Source organism: Stigmatopora nigra, chromosome 8, assembly GCF_051989575.1.
Source record: "Stigmatopora nigra isolate UIUO_SnigA chromosome 8, RoL_Snig_1.1, whole genome shotgun sequence".
Lineage (NCBI taxonomy): Eukaryota > Metazoa > Chordata > Actinopteri > Syngnathiformes > Syngnathidae > Stigmatopora > Stigmatopora nigra.
Window position 1 is genome coordinate 4,686,602 of NC_135515.1, and position 15,050 is coordinate 4,701,651.

A 15,050-nucleotide genomic window follows, 5' to 3' on the forward strand; every position below is an offset into this window, starting at 1 on the left:
TGGATTAGAAATACATAGCTGATAATTATTGTTTTTTCCAAGTGCTTATATCACTCAAATATGCACTTAACTAATTCAATTTTGACTAACTTTTTAGCTCACCTGACAGCTTATCGGACAGGCCGTCTCTACCACTTAGCTGTCCCTTATTTATTTTTTTTCTTTTTCCAGGGAGTTGGCAACCCTAGCAGTACATACTGTTTGCTGGATATAAAATGGAAGACTATGTACAGGTAAATAAAAAAAATAAAAAATTCTCTCTCCTGTAGAAGTTTCCGTTTGAAAGTGAGACAAAGTGCCCACAATCACTCTTGCATTGATTTATTCATGACATCATTTTGAGTACAGTACATATATGTTTGTGATTGTTTGGTCAGGAATTGAGATTTTTACAGTGGCCCCATCTGGTGACTTTGTTTAAGGTCATTTGACTGGTGAATATGTATTTGGTAGGGGTCATTTTATCCTCAATGATGGCAAGCTCAAGCTTCCTCTCCAGGGCTTCCTCTCCAGGGCTTCCTCCTGCGGTGTTGACCTTCTTTCAGTGTTGGCACTCACACGTAAAGAGACACTATTTATTTTTCATCAGCTTCTGCTGCTCCTCAATCTCTTTCCTCATGTGCTTTAGTTCCTGCCAACCAACAGAAGTCTATTAATCAATTATTGCCCCCTGCTATTCCATCGTCTTAAAATTCCGTCCCTTATGAAAGTGGGCAAACTCAAGTGCTTATATTGCTAAATCCCAAGTCGTTAAATGCAAATTAAGGTCACATTAATGCACTTCTTATTTCCTAGCAATTAAAATTCAGCACAGTCTCTAACAACTGTAGTGTTAATTTTATTTTCCAAGTGGTCTTACTTGTTAAAGCTCGACACTCAAATGCTCCAAGATTTCTAATGTTATGTTATATCTTGTTTCTCCAGAGGTAATGCACAGCCAAATAACCAATCCTGGAGATGCCGAAGAGAAGAGATATTCTTGCAATTGTGTTGATCGTGTTACCTTGGACTCTACTCATCACAGTTTGGCACCAAAGTGCTATTGCTCCTCTCCTCGCCATCCACAAGGGTATGTATGTGCAGTGTACTGCAGCCGCACTCTGCAGGCTATAACAAAGCTGAAGTGGGTCCTTTAACTTCACACTGTACTTGAAGTTTAGATATGAAGCCTACTTATTTAGAGGCTCTCTTTTGCCATGACCATCAGCTTCATCACAGCTCAATAACACTTATCTAGTCATTGTGGATGTGTCATTTTGAAGTGCATGATGAGGTGCCTATTATCCCTAAAATCTACATTCTTATGGGCACACTAAAACCTACATTAAAACATGATATTTCAAGAATGCTATTCAGTAATAATCAATTGCAGGGATCAAATTGTGGGTTTTGGCCGGGGGCATTTGATAATGTAAACAGGTCCTCCAATTCACTTTATGAAGCCTAAAAAACACAAAAAAAAATCATATGAACCTTACAACCTTTTATCTCAGAGACCAAAACCCCCTGGGTAAATAGAGCAATAGTATATCAATGTATCTTTGTTTCCGATTTATGAAAAAATTGATTGATATTTTGTGCACTGTTGTATTTTATTGGCAAAGCAAACTGTTACTTTTACACTACAAACTGACGAACAAAAAGTGTGTTCATATAAAAGCCAAGTAGCCCAATGCAATTTTATAATGGAAAAAAAAAGGAAATCATAAATACCCTCTGCTGCTGAGAAATATGATTTCTAGTTAAGGGGTATCAGCCTGGCAAAAAAAGATAGGGAAGATCTGAGTATCTTAAAGCTCCTTGAGGGTTCGCCTGTCAGGATCATAGACCATGACTGTTCTGTCATGGGCTGCTCAAGAAGTTGGTCTGTTCCCATGAAGTGGAACCAAGCGAATGGATGCCCAAAGCTTGTGCACAAAGTGCCTTGATGTGGTGACAGGTATGTCTCTAAACATGTAACAGAGATGCTCAAAGTCTTTAACAAATAAGTCGCAAAAAAGACTGGAAAATGCCAAAGTGACAAACAAGGGGACAAAAGACTTTTCCAAAAGATTAATAAAATACTATATCCCATAATACATAAAAACAAGCAATTAAATGAGAGGTCTGAATCAAGTAATAAAACAACAAAAATTCTTTGTAACCAATCCATGAGGGCCGAATTAGACCATACAAAGATTAAGTGCATACTGCAAAAGAAAATGTCAGCATCGGCCTTGTGTGCAGGTGCGGATAAAGACTTGGTGCCCTATGTTTGTACAATGTGGAATTTGTGCTGACAAGGACAATGAGAAAAGAGGGCTAGATGTTTTACTTAGGGGAGTGAAAACAAACCGATAACAAATAAGCAGGCTACTTTCCATTTCCTTTACCAGTGGCACATTAGTTGGTACAAACTGTCCACCTATCAGACAATAGAACTGATTTGATTAGTGAAAGGTTGATTCACTATTTGTGAGATTTAGGAAATGATTTTCAATTTATTTTTAAGGAGTAACTGTTGGAGTAAAATTACAGTATTTGCATTGGTATGTTGATCACATTGACTAATAAATCACAATTATATTGTCACTTCAAATATGCAAAATTGTCCAGGCAGAGCAATCCATACTTCTTAAAGTGGCTGAACAGGGTTTACACATTTATGACAGCAGCACAGCAGGGACGTCAGTTGATAAGAGCGGATGTGTTGACACGACATGAAAGGGAGAGAATCCAGCACATTTTCTTTCCCTTACGGCAACTCCAAGGTCGATGTTTGAGGATTAAAAGGCTCCTTTCTGCCTTTTCCGTCCTCATCTAGTGCTGTCTATCCATCAGTCCACTGTGTTATCCTCTCACAGTGCCTGCTTTCACTTTTTGCAGCATGTCACCACCTAGTAAAAGAGATCTTTATCATTCCCGAGAGGCTTGCGGTTCGACACCGACTCTCAGGTACACTTCACCCGCTTTGGGTTTAAAGGCCTTTTCACATTAGCGGAAGCAGCGTGCACTTTGCCACAGACAAAATCATTCATTGTGTATATGGCAGGGGGAGTTGCCTGTGCAAGTGAGGGTTGGTGGCCATTTTAAGCTGCAATGTGTGCATGAATTTGCCACAAAAGGATTGGTTTTCTATAGTATAAAAACATGTTATGTTTCAGGTTGCTAGGCTCTGAAAACCACGTCCAATAGCACAAGGAATGAAGGAGAAATATCATGTTGTTCATAAATGACATTAAACAGAAAGCGATACTGGCAGAAAGCAGAAGGGCTCTTTTCATGGCTGTTATAATCTCCCCTTTCTCCTTAAACTGAGAAAAAAACATGGCTTTGTGTGCCACAATGACAAAAAAATGCATCCATCCTCACACTATACTACTCATCTTGTTTTTCTACTCCTGGAAATTCTGCAAAATTCACATCCACTTGTAGATTGGCGATCCTGTGTCTTGCCGCCATATTTCACGTCACCGTGGGACCCTTTCACACTGGGCTGCCACTAGTGTGAAAAGGCCTTAAGTCACCTGAAATTCGCTAAAAATGGTTTTCCTAGGTTGCACTAATGCCTGCTGTGTCTTCTTTAAAAAAAATGCAGGTGACGGTGTTGAGGGAAGGAGAGAGACAGGTGGCCAAGCAGGAGATTCCAAGGAATACTGCGCCTCTGACAAAGACATTGTGGAGGTGGTGAGGACCGAGTATGTGTACACACGGACACCACCTTGGTCTGATGTTCTTCCCACCATCCACATCATCACACCCACGTACAGTCGACCTGTGCAAAAGGCCGAGCTGACGCGGCTAGCTAACACCTTCCTCCACATTTCCAACCTGCACTGGATCCTTGTGGAGGATTCACAAAGGAGGACACCTCTTGTAACACGCCTCCTCCGAGACACGGGGCTGAACTACACTCACCTAAATGTCGAGACGCCCAGGAACTATAAGCTGCGGGGGGATACTAGGGATCCTAGAATACCCCGGGGGACCATGCAGAGGAATCTTGCACTCAGGTGGCTGAGGGAGACATTCAACATAAATAGCACTCAAGTTGGAATAGTCTACTTTGCTGATGATGATAATACTTACAGCTTGGAGCTATTTGAGGAGGTTAGTGCTTATTTCTTTCTTGCTTCACACAACTCTTCTATTCTTTGGTAAAATGGCACTAAAGAAAAATGAAAATGGTAATTGTTGTAGTACTCGCCCAATATGTGGAATGAAAATAATTTGACAGTTTTTGCAGGCTAATCTAAAGATGCCAAGTTGCTTTTAACATACAAAATATTATTTTAACATTGTTAAAATAGACATGCATCTATTCTAGAAGTGATTGAGTTCAAGCATCTTGATGCCACTAGCGCCACATTTGGTGTTACTTTATCTATTATTTATTAAACATTTATAAGAACATTTAGATTGAAATGATTGCTATCTTATGTGAGTGTTGCTTTGAATAGAGGAATGTTACATTTCAAAGCTGAGTTTTTGAACCACTAGAGTGTAGGACAGACCATTTCCACCATAGCTTTGGTCTATTGGCTGTCAGTTACATCACAAAAAGGCATGTACAATTTGAAAGTGAAATACCAGCGGCAATTAGATTCACTCCAAAATGGAATTATAACATGAGCAATGAATGCCAGTTTCCTTTTGCAGAACAAAAATACATATAAAATAAGCTCGTTAATGGAAAAAACTGAGCTTGTAAATGCTTTAGGCACATTCAGTATGAAGCAGCAGAGCAGAGAAATGTCAATTTACTTCCATTATTATCAGTTGGCTTAAACATCACAAAAAGGACACAATGTATTTCTCTCCATTAATACTTGTAATACTCTATGGTTTACTTCCCGTGTTGAAATTGATCTGCATCTTCTACACTAAATCTGTTGCTATGAGGATTCGATGAGGTTTGGGCTTGAGCACAGTGTAACCCCCCTTGGCGTGTTCTTTGTTCTACTGGTGTGTCATTTATTGGATTCTTGAAAAACACTTTTTATTGCCGAGTGTCATACAGCACAGAAAGTACATTTCTGGACTTTTCACCCCCCATTCACTTCCCGCACTTGCTTACTTACTACTAATGTAATGAGTCTCAAGGACGGACTGCGTCAGACATTTAATCAGGCCACCCCTGCAGTGCCCCCACAGATGGAGACACACCCCCACACACACACCCCCACACACACACCCCCACACACACCCCCCCCACACACACACTCTGTAAACTCACCCCATTTGCAGACCAGCACTCTGCTATGAAGGTGGTGACCCACAAAATATTTTTCTATCTTATCCAGTGTCCTTTCCAAAGGATTTTGTCTGATTGTTTCCATATTTACAAACAAGTTGAGTTTTCTTCACGACTTGAGCTCAAAGCATTGGAGCAAATTTCAACGGCTTGCCATAAAGCACAAAACAATCACATAGTTGTTTGTCCTGAAGGCCATGCTCTTAAAAGACGCCTTAGCCAGGTCTGGTAGCAGAAATTTATGGATGCAATAACATTGCTTCTGACACCCTTATTTCCATCATACCTTTTATGAAGTTTGCTGACCAGCATATGATCTGATTATTTTCAGACATCAAATATAGGGATCCCATTCATTTCTTCTTACATATGTATTTTATATTGTACTTTTTTTTGTGCCACCCAATGGAGGAGTGGTTCTTCCGCCTGACTTCAATGCAGGCAGTATGGGTTCAATTCTCTTTCTCTGTCGTGGTGTGATTGTGTGTGGTTTTCCGTTTAATTGTTCCCTGTGATTGGCTGACAACCAGGGTCTCCCCCGCCTACTGCCAGAGGTTGGCTGAGATAGGTTCAAGCACCCCCCACAACTCTTGTGTGAATAAGCAGAAAAAGTAATCCCATTTCTCACATCAATGGTCCAAAAAACGTTGATGGGGGAAAAAAAAGACTTGTCAGTTACGATTCCCTCCTGAACATTGTGAGAAAATGACATTGATCATTTCATCCAACAGTAAGAGTATATATAGCCTCTGAACGTGTTTGGTGTCCCTTCATTTCTTGTAGTACAAAAAACGCCAGTGCACTTGATTAAGTGACAAAGAAAGAAGGATGACTGTGCTCGAGCTCAAAGAATCCCCTCTGCCAGTCACAAAATACATCAAACTGCGTAGCTCCGGTTAAACTCTACCACCATCGTTCACACATATTGCTTTTAAATATGACCTCTGCTAATTGTTTCCATTGTGGGCCAGCTGTTGAGCAATGTGTATGATATGGCTTCATCTGACAACATGTCAGCAGAAACACAGTACAGTGGCAGGGTCAATAGTCACTGTCTTTCATGATGAATAATTGCAGCATCTCTAAAAAGCCTCCATCAACATGTTAAGTGTCTCCCTGCCATGTATATTTCTTCACACCACTAATTCCACTTTCTTCACTTCATTCTTTTCCCTGGTAGATGAGAACAACTCAGAAAGTTTCCGTGTGGCCCGTGGCCTTTGTGGGTGGCCTGCGCTATGAGTCGCCCAAGGTCAATGCAGCAGGGAAAGTGTACGGCTGGAAGACGGTGTTCGACCCCCATCGGCCCTTTGCTATCGACATGGCCGGCTTTGCCATCAACCTGAGGCTCATCCTCTTCAAGCCTCAGGCATACTTCAAGCTTCGAGGGGTGAAGGGAGGCTACCAGGAGAGTAGTTTGCTGCGGGAACTTGTCACACTCAACGACCTGGAACCCAAAGCAGCCAATTGCACTAAGGTAATTCAATGTTATTTTAATGGTTTGTAATATACTTTTACAGGTACTGAGCAGCTAGTGGTTAGGGAAGACACACACGATTGAATCAGAATTGTTAAAGAGAGACAATGTGTTGAAATGAATATGAAGTCTTCAACTATTTCCACCACATACATATATAATCAAAATTTCCCTTTATAAAGGTAATTACCAAATGATAAATGAAGTCTTCATCTTATTTATACTTTATTATAATAAAGTAGACTGCCTTTATATAAAAAAATATACTACTAATAACTACATATGAGTGGGAGCATGATCCATCATTAAATTCTTTACATGGACGAGAAAAAGCAATAAAAATATAGTCTATGAGGCAGTGTCCATGCACCATTCGATCTCATGGTCCGTCAGCAGATCCACTAAAGCTTTCCCCAGTCAGACAAAGTGCTATAGCTTGCCAGCATCAATACAGCAAGCACATGGAAACAGAAAAACAAATGCTCCTATCCCGATTGGTCTTGATCTCCATTAGCTATCCAGAGAGGTAAATGAAAGACCGTTATAAATCAGGGAATGGCTGAGAGAGCAGTACAAGGGCTGGAGGAAATGGTAAGGTCAGGCCACTGTACGGATTACTGATGAGGAGTACCCGAAACAAGGGGTGAATTTAGACATGGGAGATGAAGATCAAGTAAGGCTGTTCATTGTTTTAAAACCCTCTATACATAATTCAGTAAAGCTGCAGTAAAATGACAGAAACGAGGTCACGCTTTCTTGATACAAAGCATGCTTGCCTCTCAAAAGTTGCAGTATGATAACAATTATTAAAACACCAACCATTAGATTCAACTTTTACCATCATGTTTCCTTTCGAGATGTTTAGTTTTGGACAAAAGTACTTGTAGAGTGATCATACCCCTCTATTGTTGTGTTTGTCGATTATTTTTGACAATCTTGTGACTGTTCCTATCCACTCAAATCTATTGAATAGGTGCACAAATAAGGCGACTGCTGACTAGTGTTGGCTCACATATATACGATGTAAACTGCCAGTAATTTGAGAGTGAAAATTTTGAAGAATGAGTCTTCAAGCATTGAAGCATAACAACTAAAAAATGTGTGAAAAGTGTGCTGCCTGATAAATGGGAATAATTTTATTCCCAGAGCCAGTGTCTTTATAAAGAGTAACGGGAATAAGAGTAGAACACAAAACTAGCTGAAAGAAAAAAGCTGTAGATGTATTTAATGTGACATGACATTAAAATCTGCACGCTTTATGACAGGTTGTACCACAACACCGACACGGGAAGCAAGAAAACTCACTCACTTCATTGTTGTAACCTGACAAATCAACACAAGGGAATGAATCATTATGTCCTTATGCTATGATGGGAATATTGTCTAATTTTTCATGCTTATAAGACTCATTTAGCAAAAAAATTATCTTGCTGTCAGATTACCAGTGGTTAACACGAGATTTCTGTTAGTTGACACTAATCATTGCTCACCATATTTGTTCACCTAGTCAATGGAACTGTATGTTTCTACTAGAAGTATTTTTTAACCCAAACAATGCTGCAGTTTGGTGTTTAGTGTTGAAAGACAGTGAACATTAAATGCATATACATTACTCATGTGGCTTTTGCCGCTTTTTATTGTTTATCATCAGATACTTGTTTGGCACACGAGAGCAGAAAAACCTGTCCTCGTGAATGAAGGGAAAAGGGGATTCACAGACCCAAATGTGGAGATTTAACCATTCCTCCTCTAGCCCCTGGTAAGTAAGACTACCAAAGAACTGTCTATATCCATGTCAGTCCATGCATTTTACACAATGGCCTTCAACAGTGCTCCATCTGAATCAGTCCAACCCTTAACTATTTTGTGGCTATACAGCTCACTTACTAATTTGAAATCTGTTGACAAGTATAAGAAAATAGTTGTAGAAAAACCATACTTTCAAAAAATATCACCCATCACCCTCGTTAAATTCTTTGGTAATAAAAAAAATCGATGGGTTTGTGTTTTTCTTTCACAGATTTGACTTTGGATTCCTCAACATGCATTGCTGAAGATGGCCTTTTGAGGTCCAAGATATGTGACATTTTTTTGTGGAAATGAACAAAGCCGTATCAAATGTTTTATATCAAAGCACAGATTGTCAGTGAAGTGGATTTTATTTATGAGGTGTATGATGGGGGACATCATCAAGGACATCTGGCTAGACAGAGTGGGTGTTTCACCCTTGGCGACCTAAATAAAAGACAGCACAATTTCAACCAAGTCAAGTTTTAGAAAAAACCTTACGCCTGAACAAATTTTATCAAAAAAAATAAAAAGAACGAAATGTAATGGACAAGTGAGGATTTTACTCCAAACAAAACACTGGAAAAAAATGGAATGTTCTTTTGATAACGATGTAATGTTTGCTTTATTTTAATTGAACTTGTTTAGGTGTTGACAAAACTACTGATTCAACCGTTAGCATTTATTCCTGCGTTTCCATAATTTATACATTGGACACTTGAAGAGGCCCAAGTTGTAAATTTATAAATATATATATAAAAAAAGAATTGCACCTTTTACTGAGCACTTAACAATACACATGGTATTTCTTTGTGACAATGTGTGTAAATACTTCAACATGAAAGCAATCAGGAAACTGTTTAAAATGCATTGTAACTACTATATTTGTGTTGGTCAGATTGTGAAAAAATAATAGCACAGTAGAGTTTTTGATGAAAGGTCCAGTTTGTGATGAACATTTAATTCTGAAAGGCCAACCTTTTGTTTCTTCATGCTATACATTCAACATTTCCCTTATTTTTCTTTTAATTTATTTATTTTTTATTCTTTTGTGGGGGTGGATAAAGAGGCAGTAAATCACAGCAGTTGAATGTGGATAAGACCGACCAGTTTAACAAATTACTATTTTCCAATGTCATTTTTTTTCTACTCCTAAGCATGAGTTTTCATATAATCTGACAAAGTTCGAGTAAGAGACACACTTAGGCTTTTAAAAAGCATTCCATTGGGCACATTGATTAAAGCTCATTCCAACAAAGATATATAGATAACAAACACTCCTTGGCTGACTCTTAAAAATTTGTTTTAATATACGGCCTCCATTGTTTCAAACACAAAATTTATCACAGTCTTACTATGGAGAGCTGGTTAAGAATAATTGGCTGAAACCATCTTTTGTAGTCGCATTCCTCATGATATAATTTCATGACTATTCAAATGTCATGCATGAACTCAACCTTAGACATCAGCAACTGTAATAAAGCTATATTGTCTATGACAGTAATATTCACATACATTTCCAACTTGATAAATCAGCACTTATCTAAGCTGCACCGGGCAGAAGCAATTACAGATGATTCAAAGACCGAGCCTGTGTACTGCTGCTTATATCTCAACACATTCATTACCCGCAATAGAGCACAACAGGAGGCGAGCACATAAAAAAAATTGTTCCAGTCTAAATATTGGATTTAGTGAATCATGATACTGTCTCAGAAAAGGCTAAAAATGTGCTGCTTGTATTTAATGCATGGCTGAAGACTTGGGTCGGCCATAGGCAGCACATCTTGTAGTTTGATCAATTGTTTTTTTGTAAGTCTATATTTATTTGTGTATATAGTATTTGAGGTATGCGTGTGCAATAAAACAACAACACTGTCTGCCCACTTGAAAACAGCATGCACACACACTGTAATCCGTCATGGATCATCATATCAACAAATATGTAATTAGCAATAGTAGATTCAAATGATTTTAAAAGGTTTGGAATTGTCTACAATCGAAATGTTTAGTCACTCTGAAGCTCACAGAAAATCATTGGCATATGAGCAGTAAGGCTCCCCCCCCCCCCCCCCCCGTGTTTAATGCCACTTGATAAGCAGTAACACCCCTTTCAAGGGCTTATAAGGCACAATACATTCCATATAAGTGCTCCCTAGTTTTTTTTTTTCATTTTCACAGTCATCCTCAAGTGAATCACACTTTTATGCATGGGTCTCTTAAAGGCTGTCCATTTGCTTATGTGAGTTTGTCTCTAAGAAAGATGGTATTTCAAGAACCAAGAAAAATAAACATTTAAGAACATCCTGATGGATATGAATGTTATTTACATTTGCATGAGATAGAATTACATTTATTTGGGGTATCCTTCATGATATTTTGGGAGTAAATGGTAGGAAGTAGGAAAATGAGCGCTTGTTTTCAAATGACCCGGGCTGGAATGTTTTGATTTGCATGATATTTGAAAGTAAAATTTAAGCTTCTTTAGAAGACAAAGTCAAAAAGTATGTCTATAAATACAGAATATTATTGTCATCAAAAAATCAGCAGGGTGTTTGTCAAAGCTGTGATTATTATTCTACAGAGAGTTTTGCACACACAAAAAAACAGTCAATAAAATAAGAACAATTTATGTGACAGTCAATTTAACAAACAAGGAAACCAGACAGCTTCTTGGAGTATTTGATGAATGTGTCTTTATCAAAGCTGTTCACGTAGAGTCTGATTTGCAAAAAAAAGAGCCTGAATCTTCCAGGAAAGACAAGACACAAACAGCGTGTTATTCACTCTCACACCGATAACATTATTTACCGCGTAACAATACTTTCTATGCACCTATTTCATTTGTTTGTGCACTATTGAGCTATTTATATGTATATATGGTAAGTCCAATAAAAGTCAAATGAAAGTCTCTGCATGGGTGAAAGGCAAAATATACCAAATCTGTTACCTGCTAGATTCGTCCCACTTTGGAAAATAATCTATTCCAATCATCAACAGAAAAACACTGGCCTGAAGGGACATTCTGCCTATTATGGAATAGCTCAAGGTGCATTGTTTTTTTAAGCTTTAGCCTTGTCAAGAAACCTATACTAGTTTTATAATCTATGATTATGCAGAGATGGCCAACCTCCACTTTTATAGGAGCTGCAAAAAAACCTCAATCAGTAATTCATCCTCTTAAAGAAGGAGAGGTTTGCCGGGTGCATGATTTTTAAGATTGTGACTTGGGTTTATAAAAAGCACAGTTCAGGATATAATGGATTGGTTAATGGGTTATGGTTAGGCTTTTGAATAGTCTTCCCTTTTAACCATAGTTTACCACCGAGGCCTGTAATCTGACATTTATATCTACGTTGAATAATTGTTCCCGGCTGTATTTCAGGGTTAATACATTTGCCAAAGACTGGGATCTTGCTGCTATATCTTTTTGTGCTCCTTCACAAAAAATAGCTTTATCTTTGATTAAAAAAAAAGATAAGAACTCAATAGTTGCGAGCTGGTGTCTATAGACAAAACCATGAAACACAATGCAGTCATCCATCAGGCAAAGCAAAGTTCTTGCATCTTATCATCTAAAACACCAACAGTGCAGTATGTCTCTGTACAGATAATATCTGGATGGTGACTATGAAATGTAACCAGAAAATATATTTATTTGAAGAAATCAAAAATACTGACTTTTTGAAAAGAAGCCAACTGAACAATGGCACAGCCTTTTTGGTTGTTTAAACTTCAGAATAAGCTGGTTCTTTCATTGCTGCTGTGCAATATTACCACAGCACAAGCTGAGACTGTTAATTGTGCTCCACACATATACACATTCAGGCTGTGATTCATCAAAAACAGTGATGACTTTGTGTAATCTCACAGAGACTAGTGCAACATTTCACAGGGGAATGTGAAAATGTGTGAATAAGTTGATGTCTGTCTTCAGCACCCAACCAATGTTGTTCTTAGACTCTTTGTCTTGGATTTGCTCAAGGATACCTAGGGACATGACCCCACACATAAATGCTATTTTACACATTTTAGTTAATAATTATGCCACAAAAAGAGTTCACTTCTGTTTAAAAAAAGCTACTTCTAACCTCAATATCTTTCCGTGATCGTTCACAGGTTTCCTCTTTTTTTCCATTTGAGACAACACGTGTCTGCAAAACGACCGAAGAACGAACTCCGATCATAAAGAAGACCTCAAGGTATGCTTGAATGAAGTTAGCTCTTTGTTGCTCAAGTATTTATGGGAAGTGGTAGATAGGTTACTAAGTATAAGTTTCACCACACCCTTAAAAATAGTGGTTGTTTTTATAGAGACTTGTTGCGCTATTTTTCTCGTAGGCTTCTATGAGGCTTTGAAGTCCATGTTGTGCTTCCTTCTCCCCTGCCACGGTAGGTACCTTGTTGAATAAGCTCTGCAAGGTCGTCTCTTCTTGTGATGTATTAGCTTTTCTTTGGAGGAAGGCTTCGCATAAATACATATTTTATCAAACAAAAATTAGCTTTCCTGACTGTGAGTCTGAAGTCATTTTTATTCTTTCATTATTGAGCGCTATTCTTTCACATACCCCTCGAGTGATGCATTGTGTATCCCCGCAAGACAATAAACTGTTATGACACGATTAACCACCTACCTCCGAACGCAAAGACACAATTTGAGACTTCAACTTCCCATTTGATCATACTGAAGCAGCCATACAAAGAAGGTCAGGAAGAAAGCAATTGTCTGCCAATTATTTGAGTGGGTGTGAATAATTCAAAATGTTGAGCTCTCGCTATAATCTTGCTGAATTTCCTTTCAATGCAATGAACAGCTCATATAGAGACAACCATGTTTTTATATTTATTTATTTCCCGGTAGGTGTCTTAACTTAAATTCTGGAACAACTATTAAGTTCATTAAACTGCTCTTCCCCAAGTAGACAACTGGGTATGTTGGGAACAGTATACTGGCTCCAAGCCATGTGCCGTAAAAACAATACCACACGGTACATAATCCCTAATATCGCGTGTATCCATTTATAGCCAAAATGTGACAACATTTTTTAAACCGATATGATTAAATAACTGTATGTTTGCAGTTGCCTGATCCAGGCTACTGTTCATTGTGCATGAGATTACAAAGCATTGACGATGAATCATGCAAACCCAGGCTGCTCTTCAATCACTGCTACGAAGCGCAAATGATGAAATTGTTGTGCTTGAATCAGGCCCAGATTGCCCTGAGCTACAGTTGAGCGCTTGGCCAGAAAACACTTGAGACTTCTGCCCACAACCACACAGCCAAGTGGTTCACAAACATGCAATTGATAGCGCTACATGGTTTACTCTGCAATTTTACCAACGGGCAGTAATGGAGGGTCTCTGACTTTAACTCAATTCGTTCAAAATTCCACCAAAATGTACATTGAATCTTATTCCATTTTTTGTACTGCTTATTCTCTCAAGGGTCCTGTGTCTTGGGCTGCAAAAGGACCTTTAATATGATAATAGTAAAAAAAAATAGTAATGGAGTAAAAAAATAAATAAACCTCTACATTTATTCATTTTCTATACAGTTTATCCTCACAATGGTCGTATAAATAACTGTACAGAACAGGGTATTTTGATTGTGAGAGTTTTGCCATGAAAGAGATGAATTTGCATTATTTCCTTTGGGATTGAACCCATGCACTGGCATAATTCCTGTGCTGTACCTCAGTGTGTTACGGGAAGATAATTGCTTAGAGTAGACAAATTCGCACCCACGCATTTCTTTTTACTTGTCTTTGAGGGACTTTAAACATCTACACTTAGCACTTGGAATGTCCATCACAAGCAGAATACTGTACAGGATAATCTTTTGCTTCGCACAAGGATCAAGTGAAAGTGTTGACTGTGCAGAGAATATGTAAATCTCTGAACATTACCTTGCATGACTTCCGAAACAAGATGATAATGCGGCACTAAAACATTCATGTAAATTCTCACCTGAAGGGTGTTTTTCCTCAAACATTTCATAATCATCAGTCAAAGACATGTTATAGCATAGGTTCAATGTCAACATTAAACAACGGTTGGAGGGTGGAAACCAACCATGAAATTATGTACTTTCTGTGCCAAATTTCAGGCCCCAAAAGCGACAGTTGTCCCTTGGAGAAGTCGATGGCTGACATTGTGTAACTTACGTCACGGTGGGAAATGACAATTCTTTGCCGCCAACTTTGTGCGTGCACACTGCATTGTCCTTCTATGTTGCCTCTAAACATTGATGCCTGAAAGGATAACATCAGGCATTGTGACTCAAAATGCTCTGACCCCCTTTTGCCTCAGCCACACTTCCAATCAGCTCTAATTCAGATAAATAAATACAACAGAACCCATCCATCCGTCCATTTTATATTCAGCTTGTCCTCGATATGTTTGTGGGTGACTGCAGCTGACCCCTGATGATGTGGGTGTGAAAGGCAGGATTCATGCTCACCTGGCCAGCACATACAGACCAACATAGTCACATTTACGGTATATTTAATGGCATTGTAGATTCCTTATTTATCCAAAAGTGGAGGATAA

The 15,050-nt window shown here is 38.6% G+C and overlaps 1 protein-coding gene across 12 annotated transcripts in view; it reads left to right on the forward strand.

Annotated features, from left to right (window-relative positions):
• b3gat1a (beta-1,3-glucuronyltransferase 1 (glucuronosyltransferase P) a) overlaps positions 1–10,802 on the forward strand; it is a 61,003-nt gene extending 50,201 nt beyond the window's left edge. For 6 of the 12 annotated variants that reach the window (XM_077722678.1, XM_077722683.1, XM_077722677.1 and 3 more), the window contains 7 exons: positions 172–233; positions 925–1,069; positions 2,866–2,934; positions 3,578–4,089; positions 6,414–6,710; positions 8,362–8,469; positions 8,731–10,802. In XM_077722678.1, coding sequence (XP_077578804.1) covers positions 958–1,069; positions 2,866–2,934; positions 3,578–4,089; positions 6,414–6,710; positions 8,362–8,448 — 1,077 coding nt within the window. In that variant the 5' untranslated portion in view covers positions 172–233; positions 925–957 and the 3' untranslated portion in view covers positions 8,449–8,469; positions 8,731–10,802. Of the gene's footprint in view, positions 1–171; positions 234–499; positions 561–924; positions 1,070–2,865; positions 2,935–3,577; positions 4,090–6,413; positions 6,711–8,361; positions 8,470–8,730 lie in introns of those variants that run through there. The other 6 variants (XM_077722681.1, XM_077722685.1, XM_077722686.1 and 3 more) reach the window with 3 other exon arrangements.
• The last annotated feature ends 4,248 nt before the right edge of the window (positions 10,803–15,050 follow it).